Raw genomic sequence first — 19589 nt, 5'->3', positions numbered from 1 at the left:
CGAAAGGTAAGTTCCTTATAAATTGACGAGTATAAATAATGTTAAAGACAATCGAACTGATTTAAACGTTAATTCAAATATAAATAAGCAAAAATATTATTTATTTAAAGATTGCTTTTATTAAAAGCTTTCTATTCTCAGCATGAATATTTATAAGTAAGGACACATGTATATAGTTTTGACAGATATATATATATTTTATATATCATGATATAGATGATGTTTTAGTAACATTCAATGTTAGTTTTTTTATCTCAATAAAAGAACACATTGCTATGATCGCAATAGTGTTTTCAAATATTATTTAGAGAAGAATCGTGTGTCAGCAATGTCTTATCAAATCAAGAAACTAACGTACGTAAATGCAAATGTTTACACAATCTTAATTTTAGTATCAGATAAGTGAATGAAAATTAAATAGCCTTCGATGAATTATTAGACAAAGAAATCTATGTGAACATGAAGCGTAAAAATGGGAAAAAGTAAATAGGTGCTTTGAAGGTACGTTGAAAGTTGAAACGAACAGACATCGGTAGCAAAATGCGAATGGGTCGATGCAGCGCCGGCGCTGCAGAAGATAACCAAGAAGACGAATATCCCCACCAATCCTCTTCATCGTCAAAACGATCGCGTCGACGTGTACCCTCTTTTCCATCCAGTGTGCAAGATAGAGTGAGAGGAAAAGAGTCTCTCTACTTCTCTATCTCTTGTTCTCTTTCCTCCTCGCTCCTCGTCTCTGTTTCTTGTCGTACGAATGCACCTCGTTGTGCTCCGCAGAACACTACACGAAGCGCCTCGAACCAGTGTAGAACGGTTTGCAGTAAAGTAGGGCCGTTGTCGCGTTTACCTCCTCGCGGGGAATTAGGAATTGAATAAAATACAGGTATGTATTAAACTCATACTGATTGCGCCTTCAATCGTAGCCTGTTTATGCAGTCGATTATTTTTTTCGAATATGATACTTCACAATTGCAATTCTTTGTATATGTTGTATTTTATAATGTTAAAATATATAATGATAATAGTGACAATTAAATTGCCGCGCTTTTGTATAGCATAGAATATACAAAGTCATTTCCTAAAAATTATCATGCAAAGTGATCGCGCGCGCGTATCGCAAAGCACATACAAACATGGATCATTGAAAACCTTGCTTGGACTCTTCCAAATATGCAAGCATTGTAGAAAAATCGCGAAACGTATTTTTTCATGGCTTTAAAAATCCGTAGTTTCGTTTTCAGGTTTTACCTATTTATTCATGCATTATCAAAACACTAGTGCCGTAACTATTGTGTGAGTTATTCTTAGAGTTATTCATGAACGATTTATTCATTAACTATTTATTCATCCATGTAACGGTTTCTTTCAAGTGCCGCGATGAAAACCTATTGTAATTTGTAATTTATCCGTTTCATAAATACAAACCATCTATTTATGGTCAAAACTATATTTTCCACATACTATTGTTAACAGAAATTTCAATGTACGTACGTGCACGAATGTTATTATTCAGAATAATGCTATATATTACACGTATCCTGATTCAAAATTATTTTATTATTTGAAGCTAAACATATTTTATTTTTTCATATAGTATTTGTTTGTTTATCTAAGAAATTATTTTCAATCACTTTGCAAGCAATTTTGATTTGAAATAAATTTTAATATAACGTTTGCGAGAACTCTATGTGATGTTCGGAAAACTGCGATCACAGAGCAAAACGCATTTTATACTTTCAGTCTTTCGAGTGTCTGAGAATGGCCTCGAGCAAAGAGTATGATTTAGGACGTAGTGTTTCCTAAAGTATGTAGGTACACATACGTACACAGTAGAACAAGAAGTACATACACGTTCATTTACACACACGAGTGTTCGTAACTATACCTATTTGTAGCCTGCATCATCGGACAAAAAGTAGGTCTAGGGAATCAGCTGACCGAAAGAGGCGCGTGCGCTTCACTAAAAGCAGAACACATTTGAAACGCCCACTATACACCTACTCCTGGAATCCCAGAAAAAAAGAGTTCTCGAAACGCGGATACTGATAAACCTACAAAAACTTTCGTTTAATCAATCTCTGACTACATGTACATGTACGTCCACATAAGACATAAGTGATATTTTATATTTAGAAATATAGGGCATGCATATTTGATTCACATAGTAGTTCATATATATGTATATCACACTAGCAACACGAATCAACTATAAAAGTATTATATGTACTCCCTCTCTCAACATAAAAAGGTGTAATAAAACAGAATAATTTATCATATAATAGATAAAAGTTTGAGTTCAAAAATAGAATTTTATTATACTCAAAGCAATTGTATCTTCATACTTTGTTCTCTAATTCTATTTTCTGTTTCTTCATTTATAGAAAAGAAATTTTTAATTTCAACGTAATCCACGTATTCTTTAGCTGTCATATCAGCGCACATTGCAATGACACGTAACGGATCTTTGGCCATGGCCGAGTGAGAGTTTAGCGCAAATAAACATAGTCAAGGCTGACATTTGCGTAAAAAGCCGTGAAATTTTGAAACTGTATTTCATCCATCCCGCATCCACTTTATGATGTAAAATAAATACATCTAATAATGAGAAGAATGGTTTCGTTTTCATATATGCAGCTCATTCGTACCACCGCCACGCTCTCTCTGTTGCATAAAACGACTTTCTTAAACAAAAGAAGATTTGCTAGTGAAAGGAATTTCATTATTAGTCGTGAGAAAAAAAGTAGTGCAGTGACATACGGGAAAATCTCATTACTTAACCATCTACTATAGTTAACTTATATTCTGCGATCATAAAATCGTTAGTCTATTTTCAAGCTCGGTGCCTTCTATTTTATTATACTGTATACGAATTAGCTTCAAAAATAAACTAATTTATAGACATTCTTTTCATTTGACATACCAAATTTTTCTTTTTTTATAGCGTCATTAAGAAATAATGGTATATAATTTTAATAAATAACTATTTATTTAAATTTATTTTATCAAATTATGTCAAAATTGGAGGTGGTACATGCTTGGATTGTTTTTAAACAATGTAACAAATCTTATAAAATATAACTGAATGTTATATTATCAAACAAGCTGCGAACATCATAGACGCACGCGAGATCTGATCAATTAACTCTCAAAGATAATAAACACGCAATGAAAGCAAGTCGCGGATAAATTACAATAATTAGCACACGTAGCGTAGCTCTTTGAAACTGTGACGGGTGAAACGCTTCCTTCCTTCAATGCTTCCGCGTATATAGAATTTTTGCATGAAACGCGCGCGTGATTCCCATAGTTACATCATTATGGTCGAATTAGGTGGGAAACCTTGAGAAAATACAATGCTGATTAATTGTTCCAATGATGATACAGTGATGAAGTACTCGCCGCAACAGCAGCAGCAAAAGGAAAGGAAGTCGGAGAGCGACATTTGCTCGATCGACGCGGCGACACCGAATCGAGGAGCGCGGTGTCACTCGACATCGACGGAGTGCAAAAATTTGTCAAGCTCGTCGACGAGGAGCGCGATCTGTCGTTCGCCGTCGACGGGGATGTTCGCCTGGATGCGTGTATTCCGCCTCGCCTCGATGCTTCACCAGATCGGCTGCTAGAGCCGAGTATATGGAAAGCGAGCACCTCTTGCCGCAACTCATAGATGTATTTAACGAATTAAAAATTTTAAAAGACCGTGTACACGTGTGTATGTATGTGTGTGAGCGCGTGCGTGTCAAGTGTCCATAAGAGCGCATAGCCTGCGCCTACACTTATGCAACCAGGCTCGTTTGCGTATCTGCACGCATGGTCACACGTGTACAGGTGCATTCGGCGACCCTTTCCTCTTGGTCGTGAATTACCTATCCATAGGGTGATCGGTTCGTAACGTAGGGACGGCCGACGTTAGCTCAACTATAGTGCGTTACGCAATAACAGCCACGTTAACAGCCACGGGCGTCGTACTGGTTACGTTACGCCTACTTATGTAGAGACGAAATTACATATACGCGCGTTCTCACGTATACGCGCATAGCGGTAAACGTTTTTGTAAGTGCGTATACACGCGTGTGCATCGTTGCACATAGAGCGCAGTCCCGGGTTCCAGTTAATCAATTGGTCATTTGCGAACCATCAATTAGCGCGTAAGCTTCGAAATCGGAGGTAATTTGTCGCAACACGTCGCTGGTGATCCATTCCAGATATATCCTCTCAACGTTCTCTTCTCCCCCTTCTTCAGTTCACTTACCTTTGGAGTTACGGGTTACATGTGCACGCGTGTACGAATACCTGCCATAGTAAATACGGTTTTTTAGCTTGTACGTGAATAGTGATAAGGATATAACGTGGTGCTATGTTCAAAACATTCCTTCATTGTCAAACTGTCTTTTGTTACTTTATTTTAACTTGTCTGTTTCTTCCTCTGTTTTTACCCCTTTCTCTCTCCATTTCCCTGTCTATATCTCTATTCTTACAGTATCGATTTTTTTGCGGATAAGGACAATCTAACACCGGTGAATATTAACTATTTTTGTACGAACATAAATAATCGTACTGTCTCCTATGTTTTCGTTATGGATTAGTTCGATCTGAAATTTATTAAATTTCATTCTATCTGAAGAACTGAAAAGCATATTGAAATTGGTATAACATTATATTTTACATTTATTTCTTAAAAATTACTCCTATTGAAGCATATAATATCGCGCGCGCTTCAGGTATCTACGATCACTAATTTACATCCGATTTCATCCCCTCCTCGATTTATTCTTATGCAATTGTTAAGAAAATCTGTCAATGTTGTTAATATCGATCGATATATTTTATGACTACGCAAATCGACAAATAAATTCAATATTTGCTTTAACGCGCGATTCACTATTTTATGCGCCAATCCTACAGACATCCCAGGAAAAAATCTTCGTTACTGCGAAACTGTGGTGGAACTGCGACCAGAACTTTTAGAAGTACGTTTATCTTTGAATAATAAAACGTTGTTCTGTCAAAAGATAGTGTTTATTGATTTATATCCAGCCAATAAAGCACAGAACTCGTTTGCACTATGCAACTAGTATAGAATACTAGTTTTTATAGCGAACTTTCGTTTCTATCCTTGGAAAACTCTGTAGTTGCTTTTCAAGTTTGACGAAATAGAATCTTTTTTCTTTAACCACCTACGCAATACTATGCGTAGTTCAAGTTAAGTCACTGAAAGAAGTGTAATTGATTAACAACTACGAACCATTTGTGGAGCATACGGAGGCAGAGAAATAATAAACGAAAGTGAGTCACACTTATAGGTTAAGAATAGATATGATTCTTTACAAGGTGTGTGATATATCAAGTACAAAACAATAGACTGCTAAGTATTTATTAATTTTTAATGAAACCCATTAGAGAGCTATTAAGGACCTCAATTAAAAATTATAATTTAACATATGTACATATATATATAACTTCCACGCGATTATGAGCCACTGAGGTCATCAATTCGTGCATGACAATGATTGAAGTTTGTAAGTCTATATGTATACGTACGTCAATGATCTCATATTGTTAACTCTCTGTTCTCAAGGACCATTTTCTTTATGTAACACATTTTAAATGAAGGTCTCTTCTTTCTTCCTAATATATAAGTTATTACACAACCAGTGATTATTAAATATAGTTTATTCTAAACTTCTTATACGTAATTAATTTGATAATTAAAATGGTTTAATTCTATTACAGAAAAAACATATTATAGTTGCTCATGTTATACTATGAATGACATTTAAGTTTATGAATATTTACCTTAAAAATAACATTGATTACGAAAGTTTGGAAGGTTTCAAGTTTCAACTTGAAGCGGATTAAGAAAAATAACATACTTCTCTTGATCAATTTATATAGATGTAACATATAGCATAGACATTGATTTTATTTTTATTTTCAAAGATAACTAACACAAAATAATGAGTTATTTTTTAAATTAAACTCAAGTAAAATCCAACATGATTGATGTATCGTGGTATATTTTTACGAATGATAATAAAAAGTATACGTTTGAAAAAAAAAGAAATATACCAGTGAGTACTTAAATTGAACTCAAAAGTGAATACTAAAATTAAATTTACACCTACTATAAGTATTAATTATTTAATATAGACGAAGGTAAGAGTGTCATAACATTTCCGTGATGGTTATATATATTTTTTAAATTATATATTTCGTATAAAAACCTTGAAATATTGGAACTTTGTGGAAATAAAAGCAATTAGTATAAATATTTTTTAGTATCTCATCTTAAAACAATTTTTACAACAAGAAGGGGAAATTCAAATTACTATCTTAATGTGGATCAATACTATTATTTTTGACATTTTATTCTTTATTTTAAAATTAATTCCTTTCGCTTTTGAAATATGTTTCTTGCTTCTTCCTCTCAATAAAAAGATTATGGTAGCAATAATATATTTATTGTATTTTACAATTTTACCATATATAATTGCTCTAATTTTTAAGAATGTTATCATCTAATGATAATGAAGCTTTAATAATAGACTACGCAATTGATCTTTATATTGCACTTATATGCATTGTAATTAAAAATCGATTACGTGGGTAATATACATATGTATATACATATTTCATAATACATGTGTTTGTTGAAGATATTTTTGCAATTGACTTTGTAATGATCTATGCCTTAGTTGTCCTTGAAATCTTTAAATCGCGTTCGCAGATAGATACGTTTTGAAGGAAGAACTTGTTTGCAATTTCCTTACAGGAGTGGGTATGAAATTTATTCTTAATTTTGTTTTTCATCGCTAAGAATATATGACTGATTATGCTAATTATTGTTGGAACACACCAGACAGTGATTCTTTGATTTAGTCTATTTATTCCGCTATCGAATTTTTAATTCGGTTTAAAAACTTTTAACTTTCAACACAGCTTCCATAATGTTAAAAGTTTTCCTGTTATTTAAATTATTGACCAGCGTAGCAATAAATGTATACTCGTAAAAGTGAATGTGGTATCAAACAAAATCATAAGATGTTTCTTCTATTGCATTCTACCTACCAAGTAATGTCACAAGAGCGTCATTGTGTAATATCATCTGCAGTACATACTTATTTTAAACCTATGACGTAAATGTCATAGGTGCATAACCATTATCAAAGTGTATTTAGAACAATGGAGTGTTGATACTTCTAATAACGTTAGTAATATATCTTTTGTTTCAATGTAAAATTATTTACATGGATACTTTGTTAGCATAATGCAAATCTTATCTCGTTATCTACTGCTTGTAAAGCAGTTTGTGAATTCTAGTATACCGGATGTGGGTTTTCTTATCAGAGTTGGTTATTTTGTATGGATATACTTTCATTAGAAACATTTGCTGAACAGAAGAATTTAGGAAATATACAAGTATTAAACAGATATATAAATTGTTACTTTTATGGCTAAATATTTTACATGAAAATGTTAAATGTTAAATAAATATCAAGGAAATAAAGATAGAGTAATTTTCATCTAATATGTATATTTTTCAATAGTTATTTATGCAAATTTTTTTTAGGTTAATGGCTGAGCGTCTGCTTTTATTTTCCTATTGCTTCAATTGTGATAAACATAATGTTTGCATTTAAGGTACTGTATTTGAAAACCTTAATCAATACTGCATGGTTCACGTAACCTATAATATATAAAGTAAAATATAAAATAAAGAAGTACATGATTGAAATATAAAATACCATATTTTCTTTTCTAACTTCATAAATTAATAGAAAATCACTCCAAAATATAGAAGTTGCATTTATGTGTATAGTTCATTAAATAATTACAAGATAATGGATACTTATTATTATATCATTATACAACTTCTTTTCTACACCTATGACACAATTAATTTAATAGTAACGCAATAGGTATATTGCACTTAGCTATACTATTAGAAATATTAAAACAAAGACTAGTAATGACATCTACAAAAGCAGTCGATAATACAGAATACGACTATCAACCCCTTAAAGCTATCCACCTTACCGGCTAACGTTTGATGCTCGGTACGGTTCAGGACTGTGGGTGGCAGGTAAGACAAATAGTGGTAGGGCAGGAGGGTGGGGGGTGTATGGTCGTAAACACTCGCGCAAGAAGTACGTACATAGTCTCGCGAGGACTCGTGCCGCGATTACGTCGTTCCGGAATATGAACGTGATCGACGTGTAGTGTTCAAGCGAAACGGCCGTGTAAATCAGAAACACTTGACAGAAATTGCTACGGATTTTTCCTGTTGAACGATCTGTTGGACAAACTACTTCAGGTTATTGTCATAGTCACGTGATATCTGTCGATTCATTCGAATACGAAGAGATCGAGGCATTTGTTATTTCGCGCGGCGGTATTTCGAATGTGCCGGTGAAATAGAATCCTCATGCGATGCGTCGTCCCCTAATTCGCTATCTCTCAGAGGGTGGTGGCGGTACAGGTGACAATGCCGGTCCCAGGAGGCAGCAATCCGTAAAGGAAGACGATCGTGGCAGTTACACCTGGAATTGTCGTGAATATGGGCATCATCTGTCTTCCTGCGACCTTCTCAAGGTTCCGACAGCCCTCGGATGTCGCGGGCATACCACGTCACCGGAACCACGAATGGCGATCCACAGGTAGGCCGATTTCGATCAGCAGTAGTCGCGTTTTATGTTGGTAGGGGAGGTTAGCTCCGGAATTGTCCGGGTCAGTGCATCCTTCGGGGGCTCATTCTGGGTAACCGCGCTCGCGCACTGACTTATCTGTGGTTGAGAAAAGAATCGTTCAGGGAACCTTTTGTTTCTTCAAAGTTTAAAAAAAAAGGTTAATTTTGGAAAAAATTATGATATGTGTGATTTGTTAAAATGATAAGAGTGAAATTCATAGGTCTTATATATTGGGCTGTTTTTAAATGAGCTAAATGTTGAAACTTTATGGTAGTCATCGTTTTGTATAATTGGTATTATGACTTACGCAATATGTATTAACTTTAGTTATGATATATATCAATTTTGAAATGTTGATACTTAAATATTTGACTTCGTATTAGGGTTTTATTTACTTATTTATTTTGTTTTATTTATTTGAGCAAAAAATACTAAGAAATATTTATTATAGATTAGGTTTATACATAATGGGTAATAAAACATATCGCTTTTAGATGCTTCTGTTTTGTTTGAGTTTCTGTTACAAAGTATAATTTCAGAGTAATTTTAGATCATAATTCATAATATGATTAGATTCTAATTCATAACAATGTTCTTTACCTTTAATGAATGTAATAAACATTATAATTTATACAATAGGATACTTAATAAGTGGTGATTTTTTTTAAATGTATGCATATATATGTTGCAGAACTGGCAAAAATTATATTTATTTATCAGATTACAGTAATTATTAATATACTGTAAAATATCTGCTTCTTTCTATATTCGTTGCAAGGCTGCTATTCTTAAAAATGTATATAATTCTGTATGGAACAATTGATGAGTTTGTTCTTCTTTTCAAGAATTACTTTCAAACATTTGCATCTTACATCTTACCTTGTATTTCATGATATTGTTAAAATATTTTGACAAAAATTTCACAAACCCGATAATTCTTTCTTAATTTATTTAAGGATTAGCAGATAGAGCCGGATAAATTTATATCCTAAAATACATGTGATAATCTCAATTTTTCATCTAAAAACGGAAAATCGGTGCAGTGAATAAGGGAAAGAGAGAAATGAGGGTTATATTATTTTGAATTTAATTCTCTCATAAATTATTGAATTGTCAATGTAGTTATCTTCACTGATTTTCTATCTGAATATAATCTATATATAACAGCAACCTATAAATATTAGAACGATTTAGTTTTTCCAAATCAGTGTCCCATATCGACTGTTCACATATTTCTGCATATCTTCTAATCCTGTAGGCAAACCGACCTTTCAAATACCTTGAACATTTCCACAGACTGTATACCGCATACATACAGTCGGACACAAAAAAAATTCGGACACTGCACAATTTTAATTTCTAAGCTCCATATTTTCAGTAAATGTACGACGATCAACAAAATTGTATTGCATTAATCTAAACATTAATCGAAATACTGATAAAGAGCGAATATTTATTATTTATTTTTTTACAAAAAATTGCGGACGCAAGATAAATATTCAGAAATTTCTTAGTTTAATTCGCCATTAAGTAGTGCCAGTGTTTGTATACAATGTTTGTAAAGAATGCTTCACAATGAACCAAAAGTCGCAAAAGTCGAGATACGAGTTTTGAATACATATATATACAGGGTGGTTGGTAACTGGTGGTACAAGCGGAAAGAGGGTGATTCTATGCGAAAAAAGAAGTCGAAAATATAGAATAACAATTTTTCGTCTGAGGCTTTGTTTTCGAGAAAATCGACTTTGAATTTTCGCCCGGTACGCGTGCACTTTATCACGTCTCGTTATAACGGATCTCACTGTAGATCGTTGTCTCGATGGAAAAATTAAAAAAAAAAAATTAGAAAAAAATTTTCTGTACCCTGTAAATTTTCAACCACCCTGTATATTTGTATTGTATAATATGGGTTTTCGGGAACACATTGCATATCCCGTATGTCCCGAACAAATTGTATAATATGTATTTCACTAAGAAAAGGAAAAGTCAATTCATGATACCTAGTGTATGTTAAGAAACAATTAAGAAAACATTTGGAAGTAGAATGGAAATAGATCAACGTTGATTATTTAAAAGAATTTATTTTCACTGTACCAAGACCTACGTTTAGGTACACTATGCGATCGAACATATGGGATAACCGACTAGATATTAAATATTTGTGACTAATCATTATCAGTTTTAATTGTTAGCGTGCTATAATTTAATTATTTAGTTTTATGTGTATAATTAGTATTAGTTTCCGAAATTTTTTGTGACATAAAAACTCACACCTTTTCAGTGTTTCGTTTAATATTTAGACAACTATAAATAATAACTCAAAAATTCTTTTTTACTGTTATTTATATAGAGTAAATAATACAATGTAATACATTTTTGTTATCCTTGCACATTTACTGAAAATATAGAACTTAGAGATTAAGATTGCACGACGTCCGAATCTTTTTGTGACCGACTGTACATGTAAACGTACACATACAAAACAAACGTGCCCTACAATCTACAAATAAAGACGAATCAAATGTATGGAAACAAACGTCGAGTTTAAAACTGGCTCTATAAATTTCAACTTTAGCCCATTTCAACACTCTTTACTAAACAACATATTACTACACTCTTCTGTCACAGGAATAATTTCATATTTAGGAGAATTACGTTATTCACGACACGTACGAGGTATATATATTCTTGGGTTCTCTTGTACAATAGTTTATTAACTAATAATATTGGTGAATTAACAGGTTTCAAATTATAGATTATAGACTGTTTTTATGATTTTATAATTTTTCATCAAATAGGATAATCGGATAATTTACCTATAATTTGTAAAAGTTACTTGTAAAATTTCATTTGTTCTATTACAAAATCCATTATTTTATGTAAGTGTATTTATTAATACTGATGATTTGTAACTTATAACTTGGGATATTTCGCTAATGATGTTAATTCAGTTGTGAAAGAGGGCCTTGGACTTATTTCTTGTATCATTCTTACATTTGTAAGATTCATTAGATAATTTAAATTTAGCTGCAATTAGTACATAGTAATATTTATTTTAGCCAAGATAATAAGCTATATATTTTTTATAACTGTTTCTTCAATTAATTTTTAATAGGCGCAAAACTATGTTTTTATAGATAAGAATAGCAAATTTATCAAATTACTCGAAATAGCATTGTGTCATGTCATGAGTATTTGTTTACGAACAAAAAATATGCGATAAAATATGAACGGAATCGATAAACAATAATATTAATATGTTATACTTTTCCATTTTATTTAAATACTTTGGCTTCGGCCACGAACTTACACGAGTTTTAAGGAAGAAAACTATTATAAAACAATTTCTGAGTTAAATCTGTAGAAATTTCCTCAAATCACACTTTATAGATAGTTCGTTGCAATTCTGTTGTATTGCTCAGTTATTTAATGTTTCCTAATACTAATAGTAAGAAACGCATACTATCGTGTCTAATATTTATGTAATGTAATAAAATGTCTTAAATAACGTGTATAAAGTCCATGTAATTACATTTCTTTTTCACAAATTCATCTGGTGCTCAAGTACGAATTAAATTACCCTGGGGAACGAGTGGCTTCTCGAGCCATATCGAGGCGAAAATGTAAATATAAAAAAGCTGAATATTTTCTTGGGCACATATTTTTATGCATGAATTAAGGCTGCGTTCTATATTTCGTGACCCAAATCCTCTTGGGTCATATCCGAGGAAGGTGCATTTTCTAAATGACGCAGGGTGCTCGAGTTGGTACCATTTGTCGACAGAACGAACGTCTCGTGGAAATGTTTATTGCGTCGTCAAGTTGTCACAATAACGATTGGAATTATTTGAGGAAAATAACGTGTCTCCGGTTCGGCTAGTCTCTACGACTACAGGCAAAGTCGTAGAAGTTTGTTGCTCGTTTGCACTCGTACCATGAACGAAAACAGTAAATAATTCGAGTTGAAATAGGTCAGCGACAAATGTACGATGAAAATAATCCTTTTTGATTTTAGAACGAGACCAAGGTCAACAATTTTGCGCGGAATGTTATCGAATATGCGAGAGAAGCGAAGCAGAATTCATACATGATGAGATCTATCGTGTTAGTATACCTATATATTCAAATGTTATTTTATAATCTTAGGAAGTTGATTTTTCATATAAGGAGATCTTCCTACAGATCATGGTTATAACAGATTAATTCTTGAAAAAAAAAATTATGTAGTATGTAGATTTTATGACATAACGAGTTCTACATATGACTCAAGAAGCTCGAGGTTGTTTGTAGTGGAATCTGTGAGGTAGAATGTCAGAAATTTCATTTACGATTTCTTATACGTAGAATCAGCCATTCATCTTTCAATATCCTTCAATATCTCAGAAATTTATTGGCTGTTATTAGAATGTCGAGAATATATGACGATTTAATTAAACGATGGGGACATTTGACGTAAGGCAATGTTATTTACTTTCGATGATACGCGTAACCCTTCATCTATGATTGATTTCGTAATATAGAATCTAAGGAAAGAACCTGGTTTATCGCTTGCTGCATTCGAATCGATATAATCCATCATGCAGGCACAATTGCCCACAATTTTAGAAAGAAAAGCTGCAGGAAGAAAAACAGGATAAAATTGGAAAGTAAAAATCCCATTAATCTTATTCTCTAACTGAAAAAAGTTCTTTCTCTACAAAAGAAATCACTCGTTATGTTTTTCCTTCAATTTCTTATTTCAAACAAATGCTCGTACAGAAATGTTTAAACATCTATATTAATTCGTTTGAAACAACAATATTTAAAATCACAATTTCTAATTTTTATCGAAACTGTGTCATTTAGTTTTTCCTTAAACTATATATTATTATACAAAATAACAATTTTAGAGAAATGTATTTTGCAAGTTACATGATAATAATTTAAAATGAGTTTGCAAATTTTTATGTATACATATATTTATGAATTATAGTTTTATATATATATAATTCAACAAGTGTAAACACTTATGCTTACTCTGCCAATATTAACCTGTTGAATTGTAATTTATATTTCTATTATAAATGCAGTAAAGTATCTCATATTTGATTTGATAGTTGGACAAAAATGTCCGAATAATGGAACTTTTGGAACAACCACATTTCTGATCATAAGAAAATTGTTAGCTTCAATATTTAAGAATCCTATTTTTTTTCGGCCGTTTGATTACATACATTTTTTAACACAAATCGTTCTTTTGTACCTCAAAAGCCTTTCTCTGAGTTTTTCGGATGATTTAGTGTAAGAAGGTACGTTTTGATTACTTTCGTTTGCAATTTCAATCTGTGTAAAACTTACGTGTATGTAATTTTCGTCGTTTATAAACGAAGCGTTGACTCACTGCGAAATTAAATATAATTTCTTATATGTTTGATCAATCTTCGCAAGTATTGATCCTGCATTTTAGTAGAGATCATTCTGCAAATATGAAAAACATATCATACATATCCTACATGTATTTCAAAAGTACAACTCAGATACAATTCAAGATACAACTTAGACAAGGTTTCCAGAAAAAGTGAAAAGCTATTTGGAAGCATAGGATATTAATATAGAGATTCGAATATGGAGGAAACTACTGTAATTCCCTTAAAAGGTTTGAACAAAGTTTAATTCATATGATAATTTTTATTTCGTTAATTTTATTTTCTAAATTTCATGGAGAAGTAATATGTTTAAACGATTCTATACATATTTGATGGATATGCTTAGATATTTTTACGTAAGAGAAGTTTACTTGCAGAAGTTGATTCTTGAAGGAAGTAGACGAAGTGCGGAAAATATAAGCTACATTAATTTTGTGTCTTATTCAACAAGTGTAAACACTTTTATACTCGTTCCGTCTAACCTGTTGAATAAATATGAGGCTGAAAAGAAGCAGTTCGGCCACGATCGTATTTTATTGCTGGCTTCTTCAAGAAGATTGTCTGGAAATAAAAAGCTGACTAAAAACGCGAAAAATGCAAGGTTCCTTTTACTGATTTTTTCGAGCGGAAGCACCAAAATGCTTCTCCAAGCTGGATGCATTATAAAAATTGTGCCCTTTTAAGTCACATTTGTTCAGCCGCTAGAATTTCTTGAGATCCTTCATATGTTAACGCATCAGGCGTATTTGATTACTGATAACCTGATAAGGATGGTATCAGGAGAACACACGATGCATTCATTTATTAAAACTTCGATAAAAGCGCGGTTGACATGTTTGAGAAATTCTTTTATTGATTTTGGCTACGGTGAAGCGACACTTTTTATCGAGAATCTGATAATCACAAAGTACAATCACCTGACTTTCGATTATGTGTCTATGTAATCAAAAATTCTCGTATCTGTGATGTAGAAGCAATTTTATCCGCCTAATGAAACAGATGCGTTGTTGATGATTGATCGAATTGAGAAAATGTTTTCTATAACATAGTCATTTTAGTATTCTCAATTATTTTTATTCGTTATTTTCGTTTCCAAAATATTTAGTATTATATATTGTTATTGTATATTACATATTATGTATATATATTATTGTGATAAAATTCATGTTCCATTAAGAATTAGTGACTTGTTCTTATTTCGCTATATATATATGTATGTGTAAAAGGTAGATGAATTGAACAGGTAGCAAACTTTTCTTAAAGATTTCAGTTTTTCATTGGCTATATTTTGAATGATTTCAAGAAAAATAACAATAGCTTTAAAAAATATAACAGTTGCTTCGAAATTTCTAGGATGTTTCGTAAAATATTGCTCCACTTTAGACACTACCACCGATCATTTTCAAGTCATTTATTAAAATAAGATATTAATATATGTCTGGAAAGGACATTTTCAATTTTTTATATTTTGTTATTTGTTCTCTTTCTTCCAATATCTGAACAAAGCTGCTAAGATATGTGATACTTACTTGTTTAATTTAATGTTAATATCAGATTTGACAGAGTTCTGAAATTAAAAGCAATAAGCGTGAGGTAAAACTATCATTAATGATACAGTTTACGTAACGAATGCTAATAAATAGGTGATTTTATAAACAATGATTTCTTTTCATAAACCTGTGTTTGAAGTTTTAATAATAATTGCTGCTTCTTAAGGAAACGCAGCGTTCGCACATGGAATTGAAGTAAAAACTAGCATTTATTCGTTACACGAGAATGCAGCCTATAATTAAAAGCTAAAATAATATTCTGATTATAAGACTGATATCAAGTCATCTGTGCGTAATAATAGCTTCTAAACAATGCTGCTTTGTTCACATCAGTTCATTTCAGTTTAACCTTTCTGATTTCATTATCGCGACAAAATCTAATTAATTGGTACACCTTGTTAATGTGCTTATTAGAATAATGGCTGAATTATTAAAATACGTGTGAACATACATGTTTTTCATTATTTATTCTTGATTATGATGTTCAGTAAAAGTAACAATTCCTATATCCTCGTCTCGTTATTACGATTAACGCTTTTAAATATATGTAGCGTTAATTACGTATTAAACATAGTAGTACAATTGTTTAATCAGTTTTAATTAATTTAATGTCCTATCAGTTTCGTTTACATATTCGTTGGAATACAAATTAAATTTAATCAATAATTAGCAGAATAGCAGTTAATTTCCTATTTGAAATTATTCATATTATTGATTATATAAATTATATAAATGATGAATTGAATACGTAGAATATTTAATTTTTAGGAAACTCTGAATGAATTTCCTTGTTTTAATATATTATTGTTTAAACTTGTATTTAATAGTTTAAAGACCATTAGGTATTTATTATTTGTCTTCGTTGTTTGCTAGTCGAGCAAGATTTTAACCAGATTTACTCAAAAGCCGCAAATCGTGTACTCCAAACGATAAATACAATGGAATGGTGGAGATTGGATGATAACTAATTCAGGAATATTTGCAACCTACGGCGAGTAATTCTCGAATGTGAATACTATTACGAAATAACCTGAACAATTTATAACAAAGTAACTATTACCCAATCTCTCGATCAGAAATTATAAATTTAATTCGAATATCTGAAATATTTCAACAAAATAACCACTAGCATAGAGAGTACTCTAAAAAATCATAACGTAAAAAACACGTAACGTTTAATCACACACGTTGCGTATCGTACGACTAAAATTCTACAACCGCGATGTAAAGAAATCGAATTTCTTTTTCTCTACGCATATCGTAAAATAAAAATTACTTCAACACACAATGAATCGTAAAATAACTTATGATTCTTTGATTATGATTAACACCTTGCATTACCTTCCGCGCTATAGTATTAGGTTGTCCGAAAAGTGTCTTTCTTTTACAGACTCGTCTTTTACAACGATGCATCTTTATACAAACGTGAAACCTAATCTGTCGAACGTTGTGATTTTTATTTTGATAGAACAAAATGGATCATACGTAATTCGATAAAATAATATAAAACGGAAAATGTTGTGCATCCATTATTTCCTTACAGAATGAAAGAAACTTTTCAGACAACCTAATATATAATATAATATAGTATAATATAGTATATAAAATTAACCCAGTTCCGTTAAGACAAACTTTAAAACGTTCACCAACACGGTCCAAGCGATGAATGATTTTCAACTATGAATAACGGAGTGTAAAATAACTTGACCCTATTTGATGTTGGATTAGTTGACCATGGAAATGGTTTGAAATTGGCTGTCAAGCACAGCCGCGTTTACAACGCGTCGGGTGTCTGATGATCGCTCTCTCGATGTAACATCGTTCAGGTCCACGTGTGTATACGTATAATATTTAACGTGACATACACAAACTGTTCTTTTACATAATCAAGGGGGTCGTGTATAGCGAAATACCAGGGAAGGGTATAGAGTATAGAGGACATCCTCATTCCACCGGCGATAGTCGATCGGATGAGCGGAGATGATCGTTGAGTAATAAATTAGTTTTGCCAGGAGGTAACACGGGAGATTATGCAATCGGTGCCAATAAGTGGGACGATCTGATGGAAGAACGGAGATGACCTTGACTACGGTCCGGAAATGTCGGAAACGGAAGCCTGAACAAGACGGTTTGCTCGTTTTGTTCCAAGCTACTCGTACATCCCGTCCCACTTACTTTTCCTCTTTCAATACATTTGACGTAAATGTCGCAGTCTTAGGTCGTACGGTTCTAGCGGATTTCGTCTGGCAAACGACTTGCGAACAAGGTTTCCATTGTTATTGGTAGGCAATAACAGAATTTAGGAATCTCAAGATCGAGTAGTGTCGACATCTTCGAACTTGTTCCAGTTGCTTAACTTCATCCGATATTTTAGTATTATAGCCTTTGTTTTATTATCTTAAATTCATGACGTGAATTAAGTAGTTAACACTCCATCTGCAATCTTACTTTTTTCGACATACTTATCTACTTTTTCTGTATACTGAGTCGTTTATAATCATGCAGTTGTTTTTTTAGGTTTTTGTGTTTGAGAAAATCCTCCAAAATCCTTAAATACTCCTCCAAGTTTCTAGAATAACATCTGATGGTTTTTATTGCTACGTGTTATTTTTTTAAGCAAAGCAAGATATAAACAAAAATATGGGGAAAATGAAAAGTCACTTAAAATTACTGGCCGAAAACGACCCAGCATGCAGATGGAGGATTAAGTAATTATACGAGTTTATTAAAAAAAGAATAGTTTATAGAACCTCTGGTGGTGACAGAATGAGAATGAACTTCGTAATTTCCCAATTTTTATTCGTTGAATTTCTTTTCGCAGAGACGCTTACAGATTTTCGTTTATTTATCATCCATCGATTATTATGGTAGATTGATGATAAAGGGTAGAAAATGTATATCGTGTAATATAACACTTGGAAAAAAGGTAAATGTCACATATGGTATATCGGTTTTATATCCAAATTGATGGAAAACATCGACGTTTCTTATTCCTCCTGGTGACGACTATAGACTCGTAAAGTCTTAGAGTCTCTTTTTATAACCCCGTATAGACATAACATGTTCTTTTGTCAATACAAAATATAAGTTTTGTAAAAAAAAGATAAAAATTTTAGCTTTACTTTCGTTTAATTCAATCAGTCTGATCTCTTTGTGAATATTTATTTATTCGTCGAAATTCGGAAATGATTAAATCTAAAGTCCATTCCGCAAAGCAAGTTTTTTTTGGAAGGAGAACAAAGTTTCTCTGTAAAAAGTAGGATTTTATTAGAATTTTATAGCGTCGCTGAAGCCACGATTTATCGTTATATCGACGATTAAAATGCTAAAAATTTTTTAAATCTAGCTTATCCTAGAGACCTCTAGTATTTTCATCACGTTATTCATTTGCAATAATAAAGTTGCGTCAAGTTTGCGAAAGATACAAGCGGCAGAAGTTTTAATAGTTAAATGATTTTAATGTCAAGGAAATTCACTTCTCTCAGAAGCTGTTTAATTATGTAGATATTCCTTGTCATAAGACTGCAAAGCTGTATCTAGAGGCAAACAAATAACGCATGAAGAACGTTAATGTTAAAACATTAAAAGTTAAACATTTTTTTCCATCTATAATCGTATCGAACGATATCGATTGAAGATCATATTCTTTTTATTTTCCGATTTTAAAGCCACTTGATGAGCAAACAGGAGGGTTTTAATATCACACTACTGAGAAAGAAAACCTGTTAGATCCAAAAATGTTAGTGCTCTAAAAGTAGCTAATAGATTGACGAAGTTTTCGAAAGTCGATCATCTAATTATTTTAAGTAGCATTCTACTATCTTCAATATTTTAATATTATCACGCAGTATTTTTAAGACTTTGAAGACAATGAAAAAAAGTATATCTAGCTCTAAATCCAAATAAAAGGATAATTTCCATAGCATAAGGTTTGACTGACAACGTGC

At 32.1% G+C, this 19589-nt stretch overlaps 1 protein-coding gene and 1 long non-coding RNA gene across 2 annotated transcripts in view; both read left to right on the top strand.

The window, feature by feature from the left end:
- The first annotated feature begins 889 nt into the window (after positions 1-889).
- On the top strand, positions 890-2611 carry LOC143302501 (uncharacterized). The gene is made up of 2 exons (XR_013058076.1): positions 890-2094; positions 2382-2611. It is a non-coding gene; the product is annotated as an uncharacterized LOC143302501 (long non-coding RNA).
- A 5561-nt stretch (positions 2612-8172) lies between these two features.
- The window catches only part of LOC117165841 (Rap GTPase activating protein 1), a 250180-nt gene continuing 238763 nt past the window's right edge, over positions 8173-19589 (top strand). Inside the window, exon 1 of the mRNA XM_033349241.2 lies at positions 8173-8657. Coding sequence (XP_033205132.1) covers positions 8431-8657 — 227 coding nt within the window. The 5' untranslated portion in view covers positions 8173-8430. The remainder of the gene's footprint in view (positions 8658-19589) is intronic.

The sequence above is a fragment of the Bombus vancouverensis genome, chromosome 3, assembly GCF_051014615.1.
Source record: "Bombus vancouverensis nearcticus chromosome 3, iyBomVanc1_principal, whole genome shotgun sequence".
In the NCBI taxonomy this organism is placed as follows: Eukaryota; Metazoa; Arthropoda; class Insecta; order Hymenoptera; family Apidae; genus Bombus; species Bombus vancouverensis.
Note: the sequence above shows the minus strand (reverse complement) of the source record. Positions and strands in the feature narration are given on the sequence as shown.